The 19,346-nt window shown below is 41.3% G+C and overlaps 1 protein-coding gene across 1 annotated transcript in view; it reads left to right on the top strand.

Moving 5' to 3' along the window:
- The window catches only part of USP13 (ubiquitin specific peptidase 13), a 118,289-nt gene that overhangs the window by 29,738 nt on the left and 69,205 nt on the right, over positions 1-19,346 (top strand). The window contains exons 3-6 of the mRNA XM_026007208.2: positions 1,788-1,848; positions 10,937-11,058; positions 16,841-16,983; positions 18,775-18,959. Coding sequence (XP_025862993.1) covers positions 1,788-1,848; positions 10,937-11,058; positions 16,841-16,983; positions 18,775-18,959 — 511 coding nt within the window. The remainder of the gene's footprint in view (positions 1-1,787; positions 1,849-10,936; positions 11,059-16,840; positions 16,984-18,774; positions 18,960-19,346) is intronic.

Genomic DNA, 19,346 nt, shown 5'->3' with positions numbered 1-19,346 from the left:
TTCAGTAGAGAGATTGCAGGTGGCCTTCAGGACTGCTAAATATGCCTTTGGTACAGGTTTTATTTCATCCCGTTTTTAAGGCAGGCATGTGTTGGGGAGAGGAATAGCAGCTCAGAGACCTTGGAGGAGGGGGATTCCAAGAGAGGTGACATGAATTTGGCATGAGTATTTGGAGAGGCAGGTTTTTGAGCTAGAGTGTTCAATCATTTTCACATCCCTAAAATGTGAACTATAAACTTATAGTAGAAGCTGTAAAAACTTAATGTGAGAATCACAAAGATGAGTCAGCCTTCAATGCCAAATAGTAAAATGTGGCAAAGACGACTCAAGACTGATAAGGAAACAAACTAAAGCAGCAACAAGGCCTTGATGCTGCCATAACATGTGACCACTTGAAAAGATGCTGGGCTTTGACCCTCACACCATCATGTACTGGAAATGTGCTCTTTCCTGATAAATGAGAGAACAAACTATGGAAATAAGATTTTGGCCATTTGAAACAAAAACTTTTTAAAAAAGATTTTATTTATTTATTTGAGAGAGAAAGCATTAGCAGGGGTAGGGGAGGGCCAGAGGGAGAGGGAGAAGCAGACTACCAAGGAGCTCAATGTGGAGCTCCCTCCCAGGACCTTGGGCTCATGACCTGAGTCAAAGGCAAATGCCCAACTAACTGAGCCACCCAGGCACCCAGAACAAAAAAAAATTTTTTTAAATTTTATTTATTTATTCATGAGAGACACAGAGAGGAGGGGGTTGAAGAGGCAGAGACACAGATAGAGGGAGGAGCAGGCTCCATGTAGGGAGCCCGATGTGGGACTAGATCCCAGGTCTCCAGGATCACGCCCTGGGCTGAAGGCGGTGCTAAACTGCTGAGCCACCTGGGCTGCCCTAAAAAGAAATTTTTTTTTAAGATTTGATTTATTTATTCATAAAATAAATGAGAGTCTCTCTGAGAGACACACAGAGAGAGACAGAGACACAGACAGAGGGAGAAGCAGCCTGCTTGCGGGGGTCCTAATGTGGGACTCGATCCCAGGACCCCAGAATGATGCCCCTAGCCAAAGGCAAATGCTCAAACACTGAGCTACCGAGCTGCCTCCCCAAATTTTTATAATCCTATTTGAGAGTAAAATTTTTTTGTGTCAGAGGGTAATTAACAAAGGACTTCTTTTGCTTAACCACTTGGTGGGCATTTATTTTGTTGCTGCTGGGGACTTCCACCAGAGGGAGAAAATACACAAAACCTCGGATTAGTTAGTGCTCCAAGAATGTTCAGGGAGGTTAATATAACCAGAATATCAGGTGCTGCTTATCGACATTTATTAGCTCTTTCAACAGTAATTGTGCATGCCCAGGACCAAGCACAGGGACCCACGGGGTGGGGGTGGGGGTGGGGGCAGGGGAATAAGAGAGTTAAGACCCTTCACTCTGGGAGTGGGAGCTACCATCATCTCTCCAGAGTAGTCCCAGCATTGGGCATGGGCTCCAGCCTCTTGGCAACATGTACCAATTTGAAGATGAAATGGCAAGTTCATCTTAATCCCTGGTTCCACTTCCCTTTCTAGAAGGGCTGTCTTGATAATTTGGTGAGAATAGTCAGGTAGAACAATAGCATTGCTCTTCGCCTACCTCCAGTGACCTGGTCAAGTTCTGGTTTATCCTAGAATCTCTCATCAAGGTTGAGAATTTCCTCTTGGCCTTTTGTAAGAACCAATATGTAGTCTCCCCGCTCCCCCCATCGTCCATTCTGTAAGCTGCATTTTAACAATCTCTTGTTTTCTTTTCAGAAGGTAAGAGGGGCATCTGGTGGAGCTTTACCAAAAAGGAGGAATTCCAAGATTTTTTTAGGTAATGTAAATAGTTATTAATGGTGTGCCCAGATAGTCTGTGTGTGTGTGCATGTGCATGCTTGATTTGGGATAATCAGTTATATTTATTGTACAATATAATGATAAGAGGAACCCATTTAGCTTGTGATGATCTTCCTCCATTTTGTGTTTACCTAGTGGAGAAGGATGCTTCTGGCACCTTAGAGTTGGGTTTAGTGTTTTGCAGCAATTATACTTACAGTGATTGGAGAGTAATTATGATTGTTTTGGTTCTTTTTTCACTGACTTGAAATAGAGACATTTTTTCTTTCTTAAATATTAGCCCAACTACAGACTTCATTCAGAGTTTGCCATTTTTTTTCCCACTAATGTCCTTTTTTTAGGATCCCATGTTGTATTTAGTTGTCACGTTTTCTTAATCCTGTCTAATCTTTGATGGTTCCTCAGGCTTTTTTTTTTGGTCTTTAATAATTGTGACACTTTTGAAGAGTACTGGCTGGTTATTCTGTAGAATGTTCCTCAATTCAGATTTCTCTGATGTTTCCTTCTAAGTCTGAGATAATGCATTTTTGGCAAGAACACCATAGAGGTGATGTGCTCTCCTCAGTGCATGATACTGGAGGGTATGTGACACTGAGATGTCTTCAATTGGTGCTATAATCTTGATCTCTTGTTAAGGTGGTGTCTACTGGTGTCTGCTGGTGAAGATATGGTGTAATTAATAAATACTTTGCGAGTAATACTTTGAGACTATGCTGATATCTTATTTCTTCTCGAAGTTTTATACACTAATTGTATCATCTGTCAGTGGATCTTGACTGTAGCAATGATTACTTTGGTGTGTGCCTAGCAGTAATTTTCTTCTCCCTCATTCAGAAGAGCCAGTTTTGTTCATGCAGATGAGTACCAGTTTCTGTATCATGTAATCATGCTCATTTTTCATATTAAGCTTCTGATAGGCTTTTGCTAGGAGAAAAAGTGGCTTGATAATTTTTGACCAAGCAAGATTATATCTCTAAATGCCTAGGATTATTGTTTGAAATAAATTTCAAAATCATTTACATGTTATGTTTTCATTTTGGTAAAAAAATCTGTACACATAATACACATGTGTGTATGTACGTATATGTATGTATGTGTGTATATACATGGGTGGGTATATACACACACGTATACATACATAACTGAGGTTCCAAAGACACTGGCAAAATATATTCCAGATTGTTAATAATAGCTCTTTCCTAGTGGTGGGATTGAGGTGATTTTTATTTTCTTCTTTTTGCTTTATGTGTTTCCATGTTTTCTATAACAAACGTGTTACTGTTGTAATGAAAAGACATTAATTATTTGAAAAGTAAAGGCATTGGAAACAGTTATGAAGCTGAATGTCTTTCCTGTTCTGATTCTCCATTATTCTACACAGGCCTCGTGCTTGCTGTCCTTTGTCTTGCTTTTCAATTGTGGTTTTCTTTTTCTTTTTAGATATTTATTTATTTATTTATTTATTTATTTATTTATGAGAGACAGAGAGAGAAGCAGACTCCACGCAAAGAGCCTGACCCGGGACTCGATCCTGGGTCTCCAGGATCCCACCCTGGACTGAAGGTGGTGCTAAACCGCTGAGCCACCCGGGCTGCCCACAATTGTGGCTTTATGAGGCTTATCCATAGTTGGTTTTTCCACCCTGGCCAGTTTTTGCCACCTCTCTGAGGTCTTTGAATCACAACTCAAATCAACCAACTAAACCCAAACCATCTCAGAAAGGGCCCCACAGCTAAAATGACTCGGTATATTCTGCTTTTTTTTTTTTTTTTTTTTAAGATTTTATTTATTCATGAGAGACACAGAGAGAGAGGCAGAGACATAGGTAGAGGGAGAAGCAGGCTCCCTGCAGGGAGCCCAGTGTAGGACTCGATCCTGGAATCCTGGGATCACGCCCTGAGTGGAAGGCAGGTGCTCAACCGCTGAGCCACCCAGGTGCCCCTGCTGCTTTGGTTCTTAGCCTTGGGCTACTTTCTGCTAAGAGATGATATGACTTCTGAACTAAATGACATCAACATGGCATTTTTGAAGGTGGGAATAATTAAACATTTTGAATTACTGGTATTATTTTTCATTATTTTATTTGGTTGAATAGAGAAGTCAGCTGACCTCCTATATATCCCTTACCTTTGTGTCTTGTGCTTGAGAGACCTTGCAGTTTGATTTCTCTAGTGATCATTTCAGTGGTAGAGGATATGATAAGGTAACTATTTTAAGAATTAATCCAAAAGTAAGCACTGAAGTTTTGTGATTCATACCTCGTCCATTTCTTCTTGGGAATGTTAACCTACTGTTTCATTTCAGCAGGTCCATTTCTATAGGCTGCTGTAGAATGTGCTCATTCAAAGTTCCATATCTTAGAAAACCACAGAATATACCTAAAACTCACAGTCCAGCAAATATATTCTATCTGGTCTCCACCAGTCTTTTAAAAAATTTAAGTTTAAACTCCATTGGCACTTTGGGGCTTGCCCCAGGCCCTGTTTCTCTCTATTGTTTGTTACCCAGATGCTTCACAAATTGATGTTGCCTACCTCCTCCCAGTAAGAATTTGGTTTTTGCAAGCCCAGATTTACAGCTCCCTTGATATGATGTGTCATGTCCCTGACAGCAGTCACTTTTCTCTTGTCATACTGATCATAGCGGTCTTCAAGCTGACGTGGCCTGTGCATTAATTTCAAGTAAAAGACCATATAGGCTTCAATCTGGTTTATATAACAGAAAATTTAAAATATTGGTGACCTTAAATAGGGTATTATTTCTCTCTCATGTAGAGGATATTGGGAAGCAGCAAATCCAGGCTTATGTGATGGCCTCATGTTCATCAGGATCTAGACTCTTCCTGTATTTCTGCTTCACCCTCCATCCTGCCTTATGATTCTAATCCCATGGTCATTTCATGGTCCAAAATGCCTTCTGGAAATCCTGCCATTACATCCTCATTCCAGAAAGCAGGAAAGATGAAGGGGGAAGGGAAAAAAATGTAGTCTCCCTGTGAGTCATCAGCTTCCTTATTTAGCGGCCTTCTCAGAGATCTCTAAGCAGCAATTAGGTTACATCTCCCCTGTCAGAACTTGATCATGTGGCCATACCATGTGCTGTACAAAAGACTGGAAAGTACATAAAGTTTATTAACTGGTTTCATAGAGTCTGTTTGAGGAAGAAGGGGGAATGGGAGCTAGTCGCCTCTGCACACACTCCTTCCCAAGAGGGACATTGAGGTTGTCTCTTCTGGGAGAGGAAGAGAACTCGGAGCTCTCTTGCAGTCTCTTTGTTTCTTTGACTAGAAAGCACTTCTTCACGCTATTGAAATGTCCTCATGATGCCCCAGTTCTCCTCACAAAGTAGATGCAGCTGATTAATGATTTCTCCTGGACAGAAGCTTCTTTTTCCCCAGTTGCTTCATGACTTTGTGACCAGTTCCTTTTTCACTGGCTCAACAGTGACATTGAACTCATTGAATCATTCCATTATGGCCTCCAATGTTGATTTTATAAGAGAAACTGAGACCATTAGCTGGTGCAGAATGGCTTATCCAAGTCTCCCGAGCACCATCTTGCCCCTTAGCATTGAAGTCACTCGTCCCAATTACCTTGTTGTCCATTCAGGGGAAGTCACAGTTAAGGATCCTTCGCTCAGCTCTAGTTTTTGCTGGTGTGTGTGTGTATGTGTGTTTGTGTGTGTTTAAATCAACAATAACAATTATTAATTTTTGAACCACTTAAGTTTTACACTTTTTATATTTAGGATTTAAAAACATTTTTAGAACAAAGTTTTTTTTTGGATAAAGCTTGAAATTGAAAAGTTATAAAGGGCTCAATAATGAACAGTAAGTCTTTCTTGCTTCTCTGCCTCCTAGCTTACTTGGTTATTCTCCCTAGGGACAAATAGTATCTTCTATTTGCACATTCTTATATATCTTGTATATTCTTAGTATAGATATATATCATGCTTTTAGACTTTTTTCCTGTAGGCAGTTGGGGACCATTAATACTTAGATTCCAAACTGTGCTCTGAGGCACAGTGGAGTGCCACAGTGAACTCACAGGTGCACCACAAGATATTTTAACACTTCAAGGGAATAGCATTGATGCTTGAACATTGCATGAACTATTTAACTGGTATAGTTTTACTATCGAAGTATCCTATATTCCTTTCAGTGACTTCACCTCTTTGTGCAACTTTTTTTTTTTATTGTGGTTTCTATGATAAAAGGCAAGTACCATGTGAAAGTAAATGTGGGACAGGAAATGAGGGTGGCAGTGTTCCATTTGATTCAAAGAGAAGTTGTGCAGTGTCCAAGAAGGGTACATATCCCATTAACGAGGGACTGTGGTTATTTCAGAGTGAAATAGAACATTTCTGTTTTTCCATTTATGTATATTATTTTCTTGGATGGTTACTAAGTCTTTATTTTTTTTTAAGATTATTTATTTATTTATTCATAGAGACACACACACAGAGAGAGAGAGGCAGAGACAGAGGCAGAGGGAGAAGCAGGCACCATGCAGAGAGCCCGACGTGGGACTTGATCCAGGGTCTCCAGGATCACGCCCTAGGCTGCAGGCGGTGCTAAACCGCTGTGCCACGGGGGCTGCCCAGTTACTAAGTCTTTAGAACATAAATACTTTTTAAGTTGTTTGGACCCAACTACTAAATAAACAGAGCTATTGGGGATTTCTTTTGGCTTAGGGCCGCTGTGTATGGAGAAAGTAGGTAGCTCTGTGTCAATGTTTTTAAGCTAGAGAGGGACATTGTTAGATTGTCTTTTAAAAGATAACTTATAACAATAGGGGAGACTGTGAATTTTTGGACTCAGCTGATACAAACTTACCATTTTATGAGATAGAAGGAGAGAAGGGGGGATATAAGGGAGTCCAGGATCTTCAAAAAATACCCCAGGACTCATGATGTAGTTCTGGCCTAATCTTACATATTTTTTATAGTCAAGCTACAAATGCATATAGATGTGTAAGTAACTGCTAATGTATTTAGTATGTATCTTTGGTATGTCATTCAAACAGTTTTAAATATTCACATTTTTATTGATTTCTCCTCCTTCCCATCAGCTTTCAGAAATAGGAGTAAAGGAATCAAGTTCTTTGTGTCTGAAGTCTGAGACATCAAAAAACCACCACCAAACCTCAGAGAGTTTAACTTTCCACTTTTTTGGTTTTAGCCCTCATATTCATACTTGATGAGAAACAGGTTTAAAACAGAACATTTTTGAAATTTCTAGGAATGGGCCTATTAGGGAACTCCGTCAGATAATCCAGCTGTTATCTATAATGGCCAGAAGGTTCTAGTAAACTCCATTTTGCCACTTCCTTCTGAAGTAGGCCCCAGAACAGGGTCTGTGTTCAAGGTTTCCCCCATACCTTCTTGTGTTGGTGAATGGTTGGTCAGATTTCACAGCACTGGATCAGTGAGACCTCTCGCCTCTAGCCCACATATTAGTCAGTCTGGTCAGGCCGGGACACCTCTGAGCTGGGTGTCAGAGTCCTGGTTTGATTTAGGGGTCTTTTTCTTCCACAGTGCTGCTTAAGTAAGTCACTTCTCGGAAATGGCTGTGGTCCCAGCCACTTCTCCCAGGGATCTGAGAGGATCATTGAAGTAGAATTGGGAAGAGATATTAAAAACTTTTTTTTTAATTTAGAAAAAGAGTCCATTCAGGTATTGCCAGTTAATAGCCATAGTGGAAAGTAGCTGCTGGTTTGGTTGGAGATCCTAGACCTACTGGTCCCTAGGGCATAATTTCTCTGCAGGTTCCTCAACTAGATACTTTTGGGGTGGTAAGACTCTAGGGAAATTTGGAACTTGTAGATTTTTACCTAGGATTGTGAGGTCATATAGGAGAAACCCTAAATTTGTCCTTTAAAACCAGAAGTAACTTAGGTTACTTCTGCTGATTTTTCCTTAATTTGGATAAAGATGTTTGGGAAATATAATGGTCCCCTTATATCCCATCGAATTAAAAATAAAAATAAAAAAGACAATAGACGAAGTATAAAGAAGCCCAATAAAGTTCAGTTTTTTTTTGCACGGCAGTACTTTGCTTATTTTTAATTTTTATTTATTTTTATTTTATTTTATTTATTTTTTATTTTTAATTTAAAAAAAATTATTTATGATAGTCACAGAGAGAGAGAGAGAGGCAGAGACAGAAGCAGGCTGCATGCACCGGGAGCCCGACGTGGGATTTGATCCCTGGTCTCCAGGATTGCGCCCTGGGCCAAAGGCAGGCGCTAAACCGCTGCACCACCCAGGGATCCCACTTTGCTTATTTTAAGCACATATCTGCTACCAATTTAAAAAACCCCAAACCCACAGCTATCCTTGTGGTGCTCCTGCTTTGCTGTTGTCCTTAGCATATTGGGGTTTTTAACTTCCTGAAATCTTTCACAGACATTTACTGAGTGCGTGGTGTGTGCTGGGTACTGTGTAGGGGCTGGACATATCCAAGGTGAATAAGACCCATTCCCTGCTCTGACAGTTTCCTGTCTAGAAGCCTCTGAAATTCATATGTTCACAGAGGAGGATCCCCACGTGATATCATGGTCTTCATCTTTGAGGCGAGCCACAGGGAGGGGAAAGCACTTTCAATTAGGTTCGTTGTCAGGTGTGTAGAGAAAGTGGTGATGGTGATGATGGGGGTTGCTATCTGTGCAGCCCCTAAGACCTGCCAGGTCCTATCCTAGATGCCTTAAAACCTTACCTTGTTTAATCCTCTCAACAATCTTGTGGGGGTAGATAACATTATTCATAGCTTGCTCCTGAGGAAAGTGAACTTGGAAAGAACTTGCCCAGGATTACATAGTTAGTAAATGACAGAGCAGGATTTTTTTAGACTTAGTTTATCATTGTCTTTGGCCAGGTAAGATCTGACTTAGTATTAAGTGAATGTGTTTTCTGTGGACAAGAGACGCTTAGGTAATAATATTATATGAGCCAAATCTATATATAAAAACAAAAGAGTTGTACTTCGGTTCCTTAAAATCGTTATAAAAGATGTAATAAAGATTTAAGAATAGAAAAAAGCTCACCCACTCACTGTTTTCATTTGTTCAGATTTCCTTCTGTTTCTTGTCTATGAGCATAACTTTTACAAAGTTGTTTTTACAGTGGAGATGGATTATGTATTTTCAGCATTGACATAGCATAAATATTTCCCTGTTTCTACATAGCCTAAATGAATATCATTTAAATAATATTCTATTGGGTTGAACACCATTCTTATTGAACATTTAGGTCCTAATTTTTATTATTATAGATATTGGGGCATTCACATTTTTGAACATATAGAACGTATTTATTTGAATCATTTCCTTCAAATAAATGCCTTTTGTTACTTTTTTAAAAATTTGAAGATCTAGTTGCTTTTATTACATGATTCATGAATTGGGCAGCATCCCATCTAGCAAATGCCTTTAACAACTCCCTAAACTCTTAGAAGCATTTTTAACATTGCTTTTTGTCAAACTGACCTTTATGGCTACCTAATAACGTTGGCAATGTCTTCATTTTGGCATTTCTGACCCTTACTGTTTGGAATCTTATTAAATTGTCAAGACCATGTTTTCCCTGTATCTCATTTTCTACTTAAGACTGCCTCCTTTAAAAAAAAAAAAAAAAAGGCCTGCCTCCTTTTGAGAATTCAGGAGCAGAGCTGTACACAAAAACATATGCTTTTTGATTAGAGGCAAACAACCAGGTGATTAAGAGAACCTAGATCCTTTGGTTCTCAGGTGTTTGCTTCATTTACGAAAGTCACTTTTTTTCTGTCTACAGGCTCATGTTTGTGTACCTGTTTATGTGTGATGTGAGTGGAATATGGCTCAATAGCTCCTGTCACCATAGTTTCAAACATCTAAATAGACAAACCTGATCTGGGATCCTGGCATCCATGCAAATGTAGGGCTGAAATGTCCATGTGAATATTGTGACAAGACATTTCCTTGAGCCTTCACTTAACCTTCACCAGAGGTTAGCCAAGCAAACAGGTGATGATTTGATACATAATAGGCTAGAGGAGCCCAAGTTTCTTACTGCAAATTCTGTACATCCTGAGGACAATGGGACTGCTTATATTATGGGGATTTCCCCTCTGGTTTGTGATGCAATATCTTAATAATTCCTAGAAGGGGTAGAGGAGAAAGGGAGAGACAGAGAGAGGGAAATTGAAATTTTATTTTTAAATCATAGCTGTCATTTATTGACTACCTATTACGTGCCAGGTCTCTTGTCTATAATTTCTTATTTTATTTTTCGTATAAGCTTTGTGAGATAAGATCTGTTATCTCCATTCCACAAATGAGGAAACTAAGAATTAGAGACTTTATAACTTGCTCAAAGTTACGTTAAATTTTGGAACTGGAATTTGAACCTTGGTTTATCTATTCGGAAAACCCTTTACTTTCTTCCATATGACAGTGTTGTGAAAACATTCCAATCCATTCTTATGCAACCAGGAGCCAGGTACCCAACAAATCATAATTAACGATTTTACTCCTTTAAAAATATTTAAGAATTGAATATCTAGCACCTGTATCTATTTTATTTTTTTAAATATCTCTCATCCTTTTATTTTTTAGAATTTATTTATTTATTTATTTATTTATTCATTCATTCATTCATTCATTCATGAGAGACAGAGAGAGAGAGAGGCAGAGACACAGGCAGAAGCAGAGGGAGAAGCAGGCTCCATGCAGGGAGCCTGATGTGGGACTCGATCCCCGGTCTCCAGGATCACGTCCTGGGCTGAAGGCAGACGCTTAACCGCTGAGCCACCCAGGTGTCCCACCCGTATCTATTTTAATCGTAAAGCTGTATGGCAGGACTGTCTTTATTCATCCGTCACTTATTAATAAGTGTTTGTAACTTAGGAAGGATGGGTAGGCCCTTTACTCCTGTTTTGGGGCAGACGGATGGTCATCAGAGGAGGGAATTGTAAATGTCATGCTCTTGGTTTGTCAGTCCTGTGGATTTCTGGCTTTCCCAGTGAGTGCTGCCTCAGTGGAGAATGTTCTGTCTTCACTTCTTGTTCTTTGTTTTTGTTTTTTCCTCAGATCTAGATACTGATGACGATTTAAATAGCGACGATTATGAATATGAAGACGAAGCCAAACTTGTTATATTCCCAGACCACTATGAAATAGCACTACCAAATATTGAGGAGTTACCAGCCCTGGTCAGTGAGTGTGCACGGCTGCTAGCTAGATGCGCGTGACTCTCTGTGTCAGGTGTGTGTGCGTGTGCGGTGTGTGTGTACTCGGGGGTGGGGAAAGCAGGTTGAATGAGAGAAGAGAAGAATGAGCATGAACATGAGCAGATTGCTTCTTCTCTGTGAAAGAGTCTTGCAGGGTGAGGTATTAGTAGTGTTGGGCCCGATACTCTCTGCTGCGTGTGATTTCCATTGCTGTGTGGGCCTGTAAGCATATAAACATTGGGCTGGTCGCTCCCTAGTGGGCTGGCCTCCCCCACCTCCCCGTGGTGGGCTGGCCTCCCCCATGGTGGGTTGGCCTCTCTCATGGTGGGCTGGCTTCTTGCCACTTGTAATTCACAATATGTTGCTTAGATTTTAACACTGTGCCCCTGAGATGTACAGGGGCTGTTGAACGGGGGGTGTCTTCCTTTTTTTTTTATATTTTATTTTATTTATTTGACAGAGAGAGAGCACAAGCAGGAGGAGTGGTAGAGGGAGAGGGAGAAGCAGACTCCCTGGTGAGCAGGGAACCTGACATGGGGCTCAATCCCAGGACCCTGGATCATGACCTGAACAAAGGCAGACACTTAACTGACTGAGCCAGCAAGGCGCCCTGAAAGGGGTGTCTTCTAATCAGAGGAGTGGCTATATTTTTATCTCTTCTGTATGTTAGACTTCCATGTGAGATTTCGTTTGGGAAAAATAAGGATTTCTCTGCCAAAACAACAGCAACATGATTATAAAAATAACCAAACGTTTACAAATCACAAGTCTACAGGAGCTCCATGGTAATGTGAGACTCCTTGAAAGTTTTGTTCCTCAGGAAGACTAAGACTACTTTCTAGGTTTTAACATTTAGATTTAGTAGTGAATTTTTCTTTTTTCCTCTTCTCTTCCCTTGTTTTTTATGGAACAACTTTCACCTTTCTGAACAACAGAAAGCTGGGGGTGGCAGTGGCCATGTGAGGGGGCCAGCTTCTGTTTTACTTTGATCCTGTAAAGGGGCGCGGAACTCCGATGAGGACCCAACCATTCCTCGTGTTCATTCTTCCTTTCTTGTGTTGTCTCCCCACCCCATCCTTCTCTCTTTTGTTCTCTTTCCTTCTTTTTCCTCTTTTCCACTCTCTGCACACTCAGACTTCTCAGAGCCTGGCCACTGGAGGCCGGGGGTCAGGGTCAGTGGAGTTCAGGCATGCTAGTTCTTTCCTTCCCTCCTCGCACTGCACCAGCACAAAAGCCAGGTGTTCGGGCTGGGAATCTTCAGGACATTGTGTGACTTTGTATCTACAGCCACCTGCTCACTTGCTTCTGCCAGGAGGGGGGGCCGTGTTTGTGCTTGGGGTTCCCATGTCATTAGAGGCCAGGTTTCTACCATTTAACCTCTTTTGCCCCTGACCTACGTTATACCTAAATATAAGACCATAGAAATGAAAATGTTGTGTATTTAGCTACTGTAGCTCTTTCCTGTAATTATTATATGTGACATATCCTTTTTAGCGCTAAGTGCACAGTGTTTAGCAGTGCATAGAGAATTAAATTACCTCTCGTTTCTCCAGTTCCCTGTGTTGACTCATGTGGCTGTTACCAAGGATAAAATATATGAGTGGCAAAATGGTCTCACCTCGTCCCATTACCTGAAATTATATACTAAAGCTTGTACCTCCAGGATCCTGAGAGTTCTTACTGCCTGCCCTGTTTAACATAGCTCTTTCATCTGCTGTCAGAACAGAAATAAAGAAGCACATTGTGAATAAATGTCATGAGAAATGATTTTTCTCTCACTTAGGAAGGAAAAAGTCTTTATGTGAAAGAGTTAATGAAAGAGGCCTTAAGTGTTTTTTAATTATTCCCATACTCAGAATATAATTCAGAGTGTGAATACTTTTACTTAAAGTGAAGTGTCGTAGAAATCTGAATCCCTCAATATATATTTTTTTAAATTTTTATTTATTTATGATAGTCAGAGAGAGAGAGAGAGTGGCAGAGACACAGGCAGAGGGAGAAGCAGGTTCCATGCACCAGGAGCCCGAGATGGGATTCGATCCCGGGTCTCCAGGATCGCGCCCTGGGCCAAAGGCAGGCGCTAAACCGCTGCGCCACCCAGGGATCCCCCTCAATATATGTTATAATTTTTAATAAAGTCTTTCAGAATTAAGAAATATATGAAAATTTTTTAAAAAGGAGAGGGAGAATTATTTGGAAGTTGGGGTGGAGAGATTGAAAGAAAAGCCTGGTCTTATCTGATGGTATCTAATAGGACTGATTTATATAATAGGATTTATTTATATAATAGGTGCTAGTTTCTGTCTTTTCATTCTTCTGGTACATTTTTGTGTTTGATATTCTGTTTTTAAGCTTTTAAAGATATTTATTTATTTATTTATTTATTTATTTATTTATTTATTTATTTGACAGAGCATGGGCAAGTGAGAGAGAGAGAGCATGAGCGGGGTAGAGGGAGAAGTAGACTCCCCACTGAGCAGGGAGCCCGATGTGGGGCTCAATCCCAGGACCCTGGGGTCATGAGCTGAGCTGAAGGCAGACTGTCTTTAAGCTTTTAAATAACAAGAATTATTGAGCTGAAAATTACCCAACCAGATGACTCTTCCTTCATCTTTTGAGCTTCTCAGCACAGATAAAATTCTGTTTCAGATAGGAACTCTGTGGATTGTACCAGGAAGCTAAACCACCTCTCAGTGATATGGAATTCACAGAGATAATAGCATTTGGAACTCAGTAGGGATCTGATAACCTGAAATCCAGTGCCTCATTTTAGACATCAGGAACTCAAGCAGTGGTGTGCTTGTAAATATTTAGCAATGAGCTCCCTGGGGGAAAAAACCTGCTCTGTAGTGTTTGATGATTTCCATGGTGTAATATTTGCACCCTGGCTGATTTCAGATTAGTGTGATGTCTCCAAAAGCAGTGTTGAAAAGAGAATGTGCAGTAGCACACCATTATATAGTTTCCACGTCACATGATGTAAATGTAAATAACCTCAAGAGCATACAGAAGGTGTATGAGTGTAGAATGAAAAATGAAGAGTTTTGAATATTTGTTACTTTTAAAAAATATATTTTACTTGATTGTAAGTTTTTATAATTTAATTTTCAGTAATGGGTGTATTTAACAACCATCTTGCAGAATTTCTTAAAATTTAAGAATCAGTTCTGTGAGCCAGTTTGAGTCAGTTCCAGAACACTACTGAATTTGAGGCCTAGGAGACCTGGGATGCAGCCAGGACTAGTACCAAGTTTTTTCCTTCATTCTAGATAACAAATCTGGGGAAAAGAGAATTCCTGGCATAATTATAGGGTAAAAGATCCTGCTCTTCAGCTATGGTCCATATGAAGGGCTGCTAAATGATTTCAGATGATACTCTGAAAACACTAGATTAGTGTTTTATAGTGGCCCAGAAGTTTGAGGAAGTTTTGTTGAGTGTCACCAACAAGTATATTCAAAGAAAAAAGAGAATATTATGTTCAAAGCTTGGTCAGCATTATTGTGCATTGTGGAGAAGATTCAGAGGAGGACAGGGAATGGATTGAGATAGTCATTGAAGCAACAAGGAGCTTGTAATAACAGGCCAGATTAAAAAGATTAGGATGTGTAGCCAAAAGAGCTAAGGCAGCATGGAAGTGTTAAGGCAGTCCAAACCTGTAGGATCAGGAAGGGGTTTGCGGTGACCTCAACACTAGTTTCTAGGGGCATTCCTGGAAGGAAGTGGGAGATGAGTTTTGATAATTTTTAAAAAAGATTTATTTATTTGAGAGAGACAGCAGAGTGAGTGAGAACAGGAGTAGGGGAGAGGGGCAGAGGAAGAGGGAGAAGCAGGTTCTCTGCTGCACAGAACTCCGATCCCAGGACACTGGGATCATGACCTGAACCGAAGGCAGATGATTAACTGATTGAGCCACCCAGGTGCCCCTGACTTTGATAATTGAAAGAAATGGTTAATTCCGTACAAGTGCTTGTGGTGGGAGATGAATGGGAATATCTCTTTTAAAAGGTTTAAGTATATTTATGGATTCCTGACATGTAATGGAGTATAAGCTTTTAGGGGGCAGAGACCTCTTCTTTCTTCTTGACTGTGCCTTGCTCAGTGTCATCAGTCGGGAGTACCTGGGAGAGTTTGAGGCTGCTGCAGGAGACAATCTGATATTCGCAGCAGACCAGTGTGGCTGCTGTGTGGAGGAGGGGGCAGGAGTGGGAGAGAGGAACCGGTGAGGAGGCTGCTGTGTGGCCGTCTGGGTGAGGTGTTTTAGTGGCTGGGACCAAGATGAGTGTGAGTGAAGTTGAGAAGAGGAAGATTCCAAATAGATTTTGGATGTAGGAGTTAGAGGAATTGCTCATGGGTTGAGTGGGAGTGAAATGGCAGCTGAGGGAGCTTCCTTCATGGTCTCTTGATGAGTTTTAGGGCTACCCAGGGGAAAATACTCTGCACAATGTTCAGCTAATTGTGCAAGATGTTAGTAATGTGGGGACACCTTGGTGTAAAAACTTTTAAAAACCATTCTGTGGCTTTTGTTATATTTGGAGTTGGGCATCCATTGCTACTGTCTCCATGTGGAATGTTTTCATCAGCCCCCCACCCGTCATCCCTCCCAGCCCCTGGCAATCACTAATCTACTCTGTCTCCACGGATTTGCCTATTCTGAACATTTCACACAAATGGAGTAATACATTATACATAGTTTTTTTGGTGACTGCTTTTAAAAATTAGTATGTCTTTTTAAGATTCACTCATGTTGTAGCATGTATCAGGGCTTCATTCTTTTTACTACTGAATAACATTCCATTGTGTGGACATATGACATTTTATTTATCCACTTGTCATTAATGGGCAATTGGGTTGTTTCTGCTTTTTGGCTATTATAAATATGCTTCTGTGAACATATGTGTATAAGTTTTTGCAGGGGCACATATTTTTATTTTTCTGGGATATATACCTACGAGTCTAATTGCTAGGCTATATGGTGACTCTATTTAACCATATGTGGAACTGCCAAACTGTTTGCCAAAGTGGCTGCGCCATTTTACATTCACACCAGGCTCTGTTTTTAAAGACAGAAATAGTTATTATAGCATTAAGCAAATAGCAAATGTGGTGGTAGGCATATGTCCCGGATTAATCAGGTTTGGGAGAAAACAGAGAATTTGCACCCCCTTCCTCTGTGGTCAGTTGGCATCAAGCTGGACATCACAGATTTGTTCATGATGTAGACTGATCTGGCACAGAGACACCTAGACATGTCCCCATCCAGGGTCACATTTGCACCAGATTAAGAAATGGAGCCATGCTGTTTGCATTCCATTCAAATGCCTTTGACTACATGCCATTGTGTGATGAGTTGAGGATATTGGATATCTGGGTATTTATTTGTTAGGAGGAAAACACACCACTTGGGTTAATCCTAGGCATTCCTGTAGCTAATTTCACTCTTATAAATTGTTTGCCGTATACTTTTAACTCTGCTTGCTAAGAAATTGTTAAATCTGACTTCTGTGCTTGGATTTACAAACTGGATTGTGTTCCTTGCTATCTTGTATCATTGTCAATACTGCACACTCTAGGTTAGGGACAAAACCTAGCTAGATTCATGGAGAAATTGCTGGAATCAGCTAACTAGGATCTTGCTCTTATGGTAACTGCTGTCTGAATTTTCTTGGATTAGGTTGTATTTATTAATAAACGTTTACATTTGTTTTCTAGAACTTGCTATTCTCTCAAACAGATTTACGTATGACATTGGGGCTTGTCTTACAGGTAACAATTGCTTGTGATGCGGTTCTCAGTTCAAAATCTCCATATAGAAAGCAGGACCCAGACACATGGGAAAATGAATTGCCAGTATCCAAATACGCAAATAACCTTACCCAATTGGACAACGGGGTCAGGATTCCTCCAAGGTGAGTGTTAGATAGTGAAATGGAAGTTTATCCCTTCAAACTGGCCAAAGGAGGGCAGCCCCTGTGGCGCAGCGGTTTGGCGCCGCCTGCAGCCCGAGGTGTGATCCTGGAGACCCGGGATTGAGTCCCACGTTGGGCTCTGCGTGGAGCCTGCTTCTCCCTCTGCCTGTGTCTCTGCTTCTCTCTCTCTCTCTGTGTCTTTATGAATAAATAAATAAAATCTTAAAAAAAAAACTGGCCAAAGGAATATTTACCTTTCTATCTCTTCTCTGAATTAGCAGTTATATATATTTTTACCGGATGCCTCTGATCAAAACTAAGCTCAAAATTCTTTCTAAAAGTATCTGTACCTTTGTAGAGGCTGAAGTTGGCCAGTGCAGACCCCTGAGCTCCTCCCTACCCCTAGCTCTCAGTGGCTAGCATCTGCAGCTCTTTGCTTGAGGGCTTTTTCTGCCTGATGAGGCCAGGTAGGCCTGTGCATAGGACAGTTAGAAATGCCACAGAGTTCATGCTCCCTTCTGTCCTCCTGGAACAGCCCTCAACCAGTGACTGTGGAGTGGATGGATACACACCCTGGACCCTTACCCTTCGAGAGGGCTGTTTCTTGGAGTTCCCCATCTGGACTGAGCCCCACTTGCCCATGGTGGTCATCTGTTTGTTGACATACCTGGACTGGCTTCTTGCCCTTTCCAGTTTTATTTCCCTGCAGTGCTTCCTAGGATCACCTCCCAGACAAGCCATTTACATTCAGATCTTTGTTTCAGAGTCTGCTTCCAGGAGAATCCAACTTGTAACAGTCTTTGGTTGTCAACTTTTTGGCTGGAATGCTCTTTGGGCTACGTTAGCATCTCCTGTTAGGTCTGTTGTGTTGACATAGGCAGGTGCTTGAGGGAAAGAGCAGATGGATTAGGCAGGTGTCTGGTCTTGTTGAAACCTGCCTATACTGCATTCCTATTCTGTGTGGTCTTAGGGGAAGGCAGGCTATTTCTCAATTTCTCCCTTTGACAGTGGGGATGGGGATACTGATTTTGAACGGTGTTTTTTTTTTTTTTTAATTTTTATTTATTTATGATAGAGAGAGAGAGAGGGAGAGACATAGGCAGAGGGAGAAGCAGGCTCCATGCACCGGGAGCCCGACGTGGGATTCGATCCCGGGTCTCCAGGATCGCGCCCTGGGCCAAAGGCAGGCGCCAAACCGCTGCGCCACCCAGGGATCCCTTGAACGGTGTTTAACAGAATTAGATGATCAAACTTCTGTAAGATACTTGGCACAAACCTGACATTTAACCTTCAGTAAAGTTGACATTCTGCTTAATTCAGATTTGCTGCATAGTAGGATTTTGTTTAATTTCTGTCTCTCCCTCTCAAATAAATAAAATCTTTAGAGCTTTGCATGTTTATGCACATGGGATCCTTAATGTTTTAGACTTATATGAACTCCACTGTCCTTCGCGTAGGAATTTTAAGGAAACGACCTCCCCTTGTAACCTCAGGTTCTGTGTCTGTTTTCTAAAGTAAAAGAACCATAGCAGAGGCAGGCAGGGTACTGACTGGTCCTGCTGCTCTGGGAGGGGTTACATTAATCTTCTGAAGGGGAAGTGGGGGAAGGAAGCACTGGTTTCTGTTGTTCCGCTGACCATTATCTGTGACACCCCCTCCTCGCGCCCTCACCGCCCCCCTCGATCCCTCCCTGCCCCCCAGCAGCTGGAGACACTCTGTTTTCTTGAATGTTAATTTTCTAGCTGTGCCTCACGTTCCAGCAATCCTAACTGCTCTTCTATAACTTTTCAGTGGTTGGAAGTGTGCCAGGTGTGACCTGCGGGAAAACCTCTGGTTGAATCTGACCGATGGCTCTGTGCTGTGCGGGAAATGGTTCTTTGACAGCTCTGGAGGCAACGGCCATGCACTGGAGCATTACAGAGACATGGGCTACCCTCTAGCTGTGAAACTGGGAACCATCACTCCTGATGGGGCAGGTGAGTACGCCTTTACCAACTTTGGGAATTTGCAGTGGCTCCCCTTAATTGGTTGAACCAGTGCCTTCATTCCTGGGTTGGAGGATGTGAGCTCTGGACACAGTGCAGCATAGAATCCTGATTCTATCTCTCACTGGCAAGTCTTCAAATCCTTCTCAGCTTCAGGTTCTTCCTCTTGAGGATGATCGCAGTAGCTCCCTCATAGGTTTGTTGATGTGCATAAAGCATTTTAGCACAGTGCATACAGTAAGGCCTGAGTAAAAGTTAGTTGCTAGTGTTGACTGTTATTATTGTCTTTCTGTGTATCTCTTGGCTAAGAGGACAGGAGTAGGAACCAGGACTTGGGGAGTGAACAGGGATAATCAAATCCACTATTAGAAGAGTAGA

This window comes from Vulpes vulpes, chromosome 3 (assembly GCF_048418805.1).
Source record: "Vulpes vulpes isolate BD-2025 chromosome 3, VulVul3, whole genome shotgun sequence".
Classification (NCBI taxonomy): Eukaryota; Metazoa; Chordata; class Mammalia; order Carnivora; family Canidae; genus Vulpes; species Vulpes vulpes.
The sequence above is the reverse complement of the archived record's forward strand: the minus strand, read 5'-3'. Positions and strand labels throughout refer to the sequence as shown.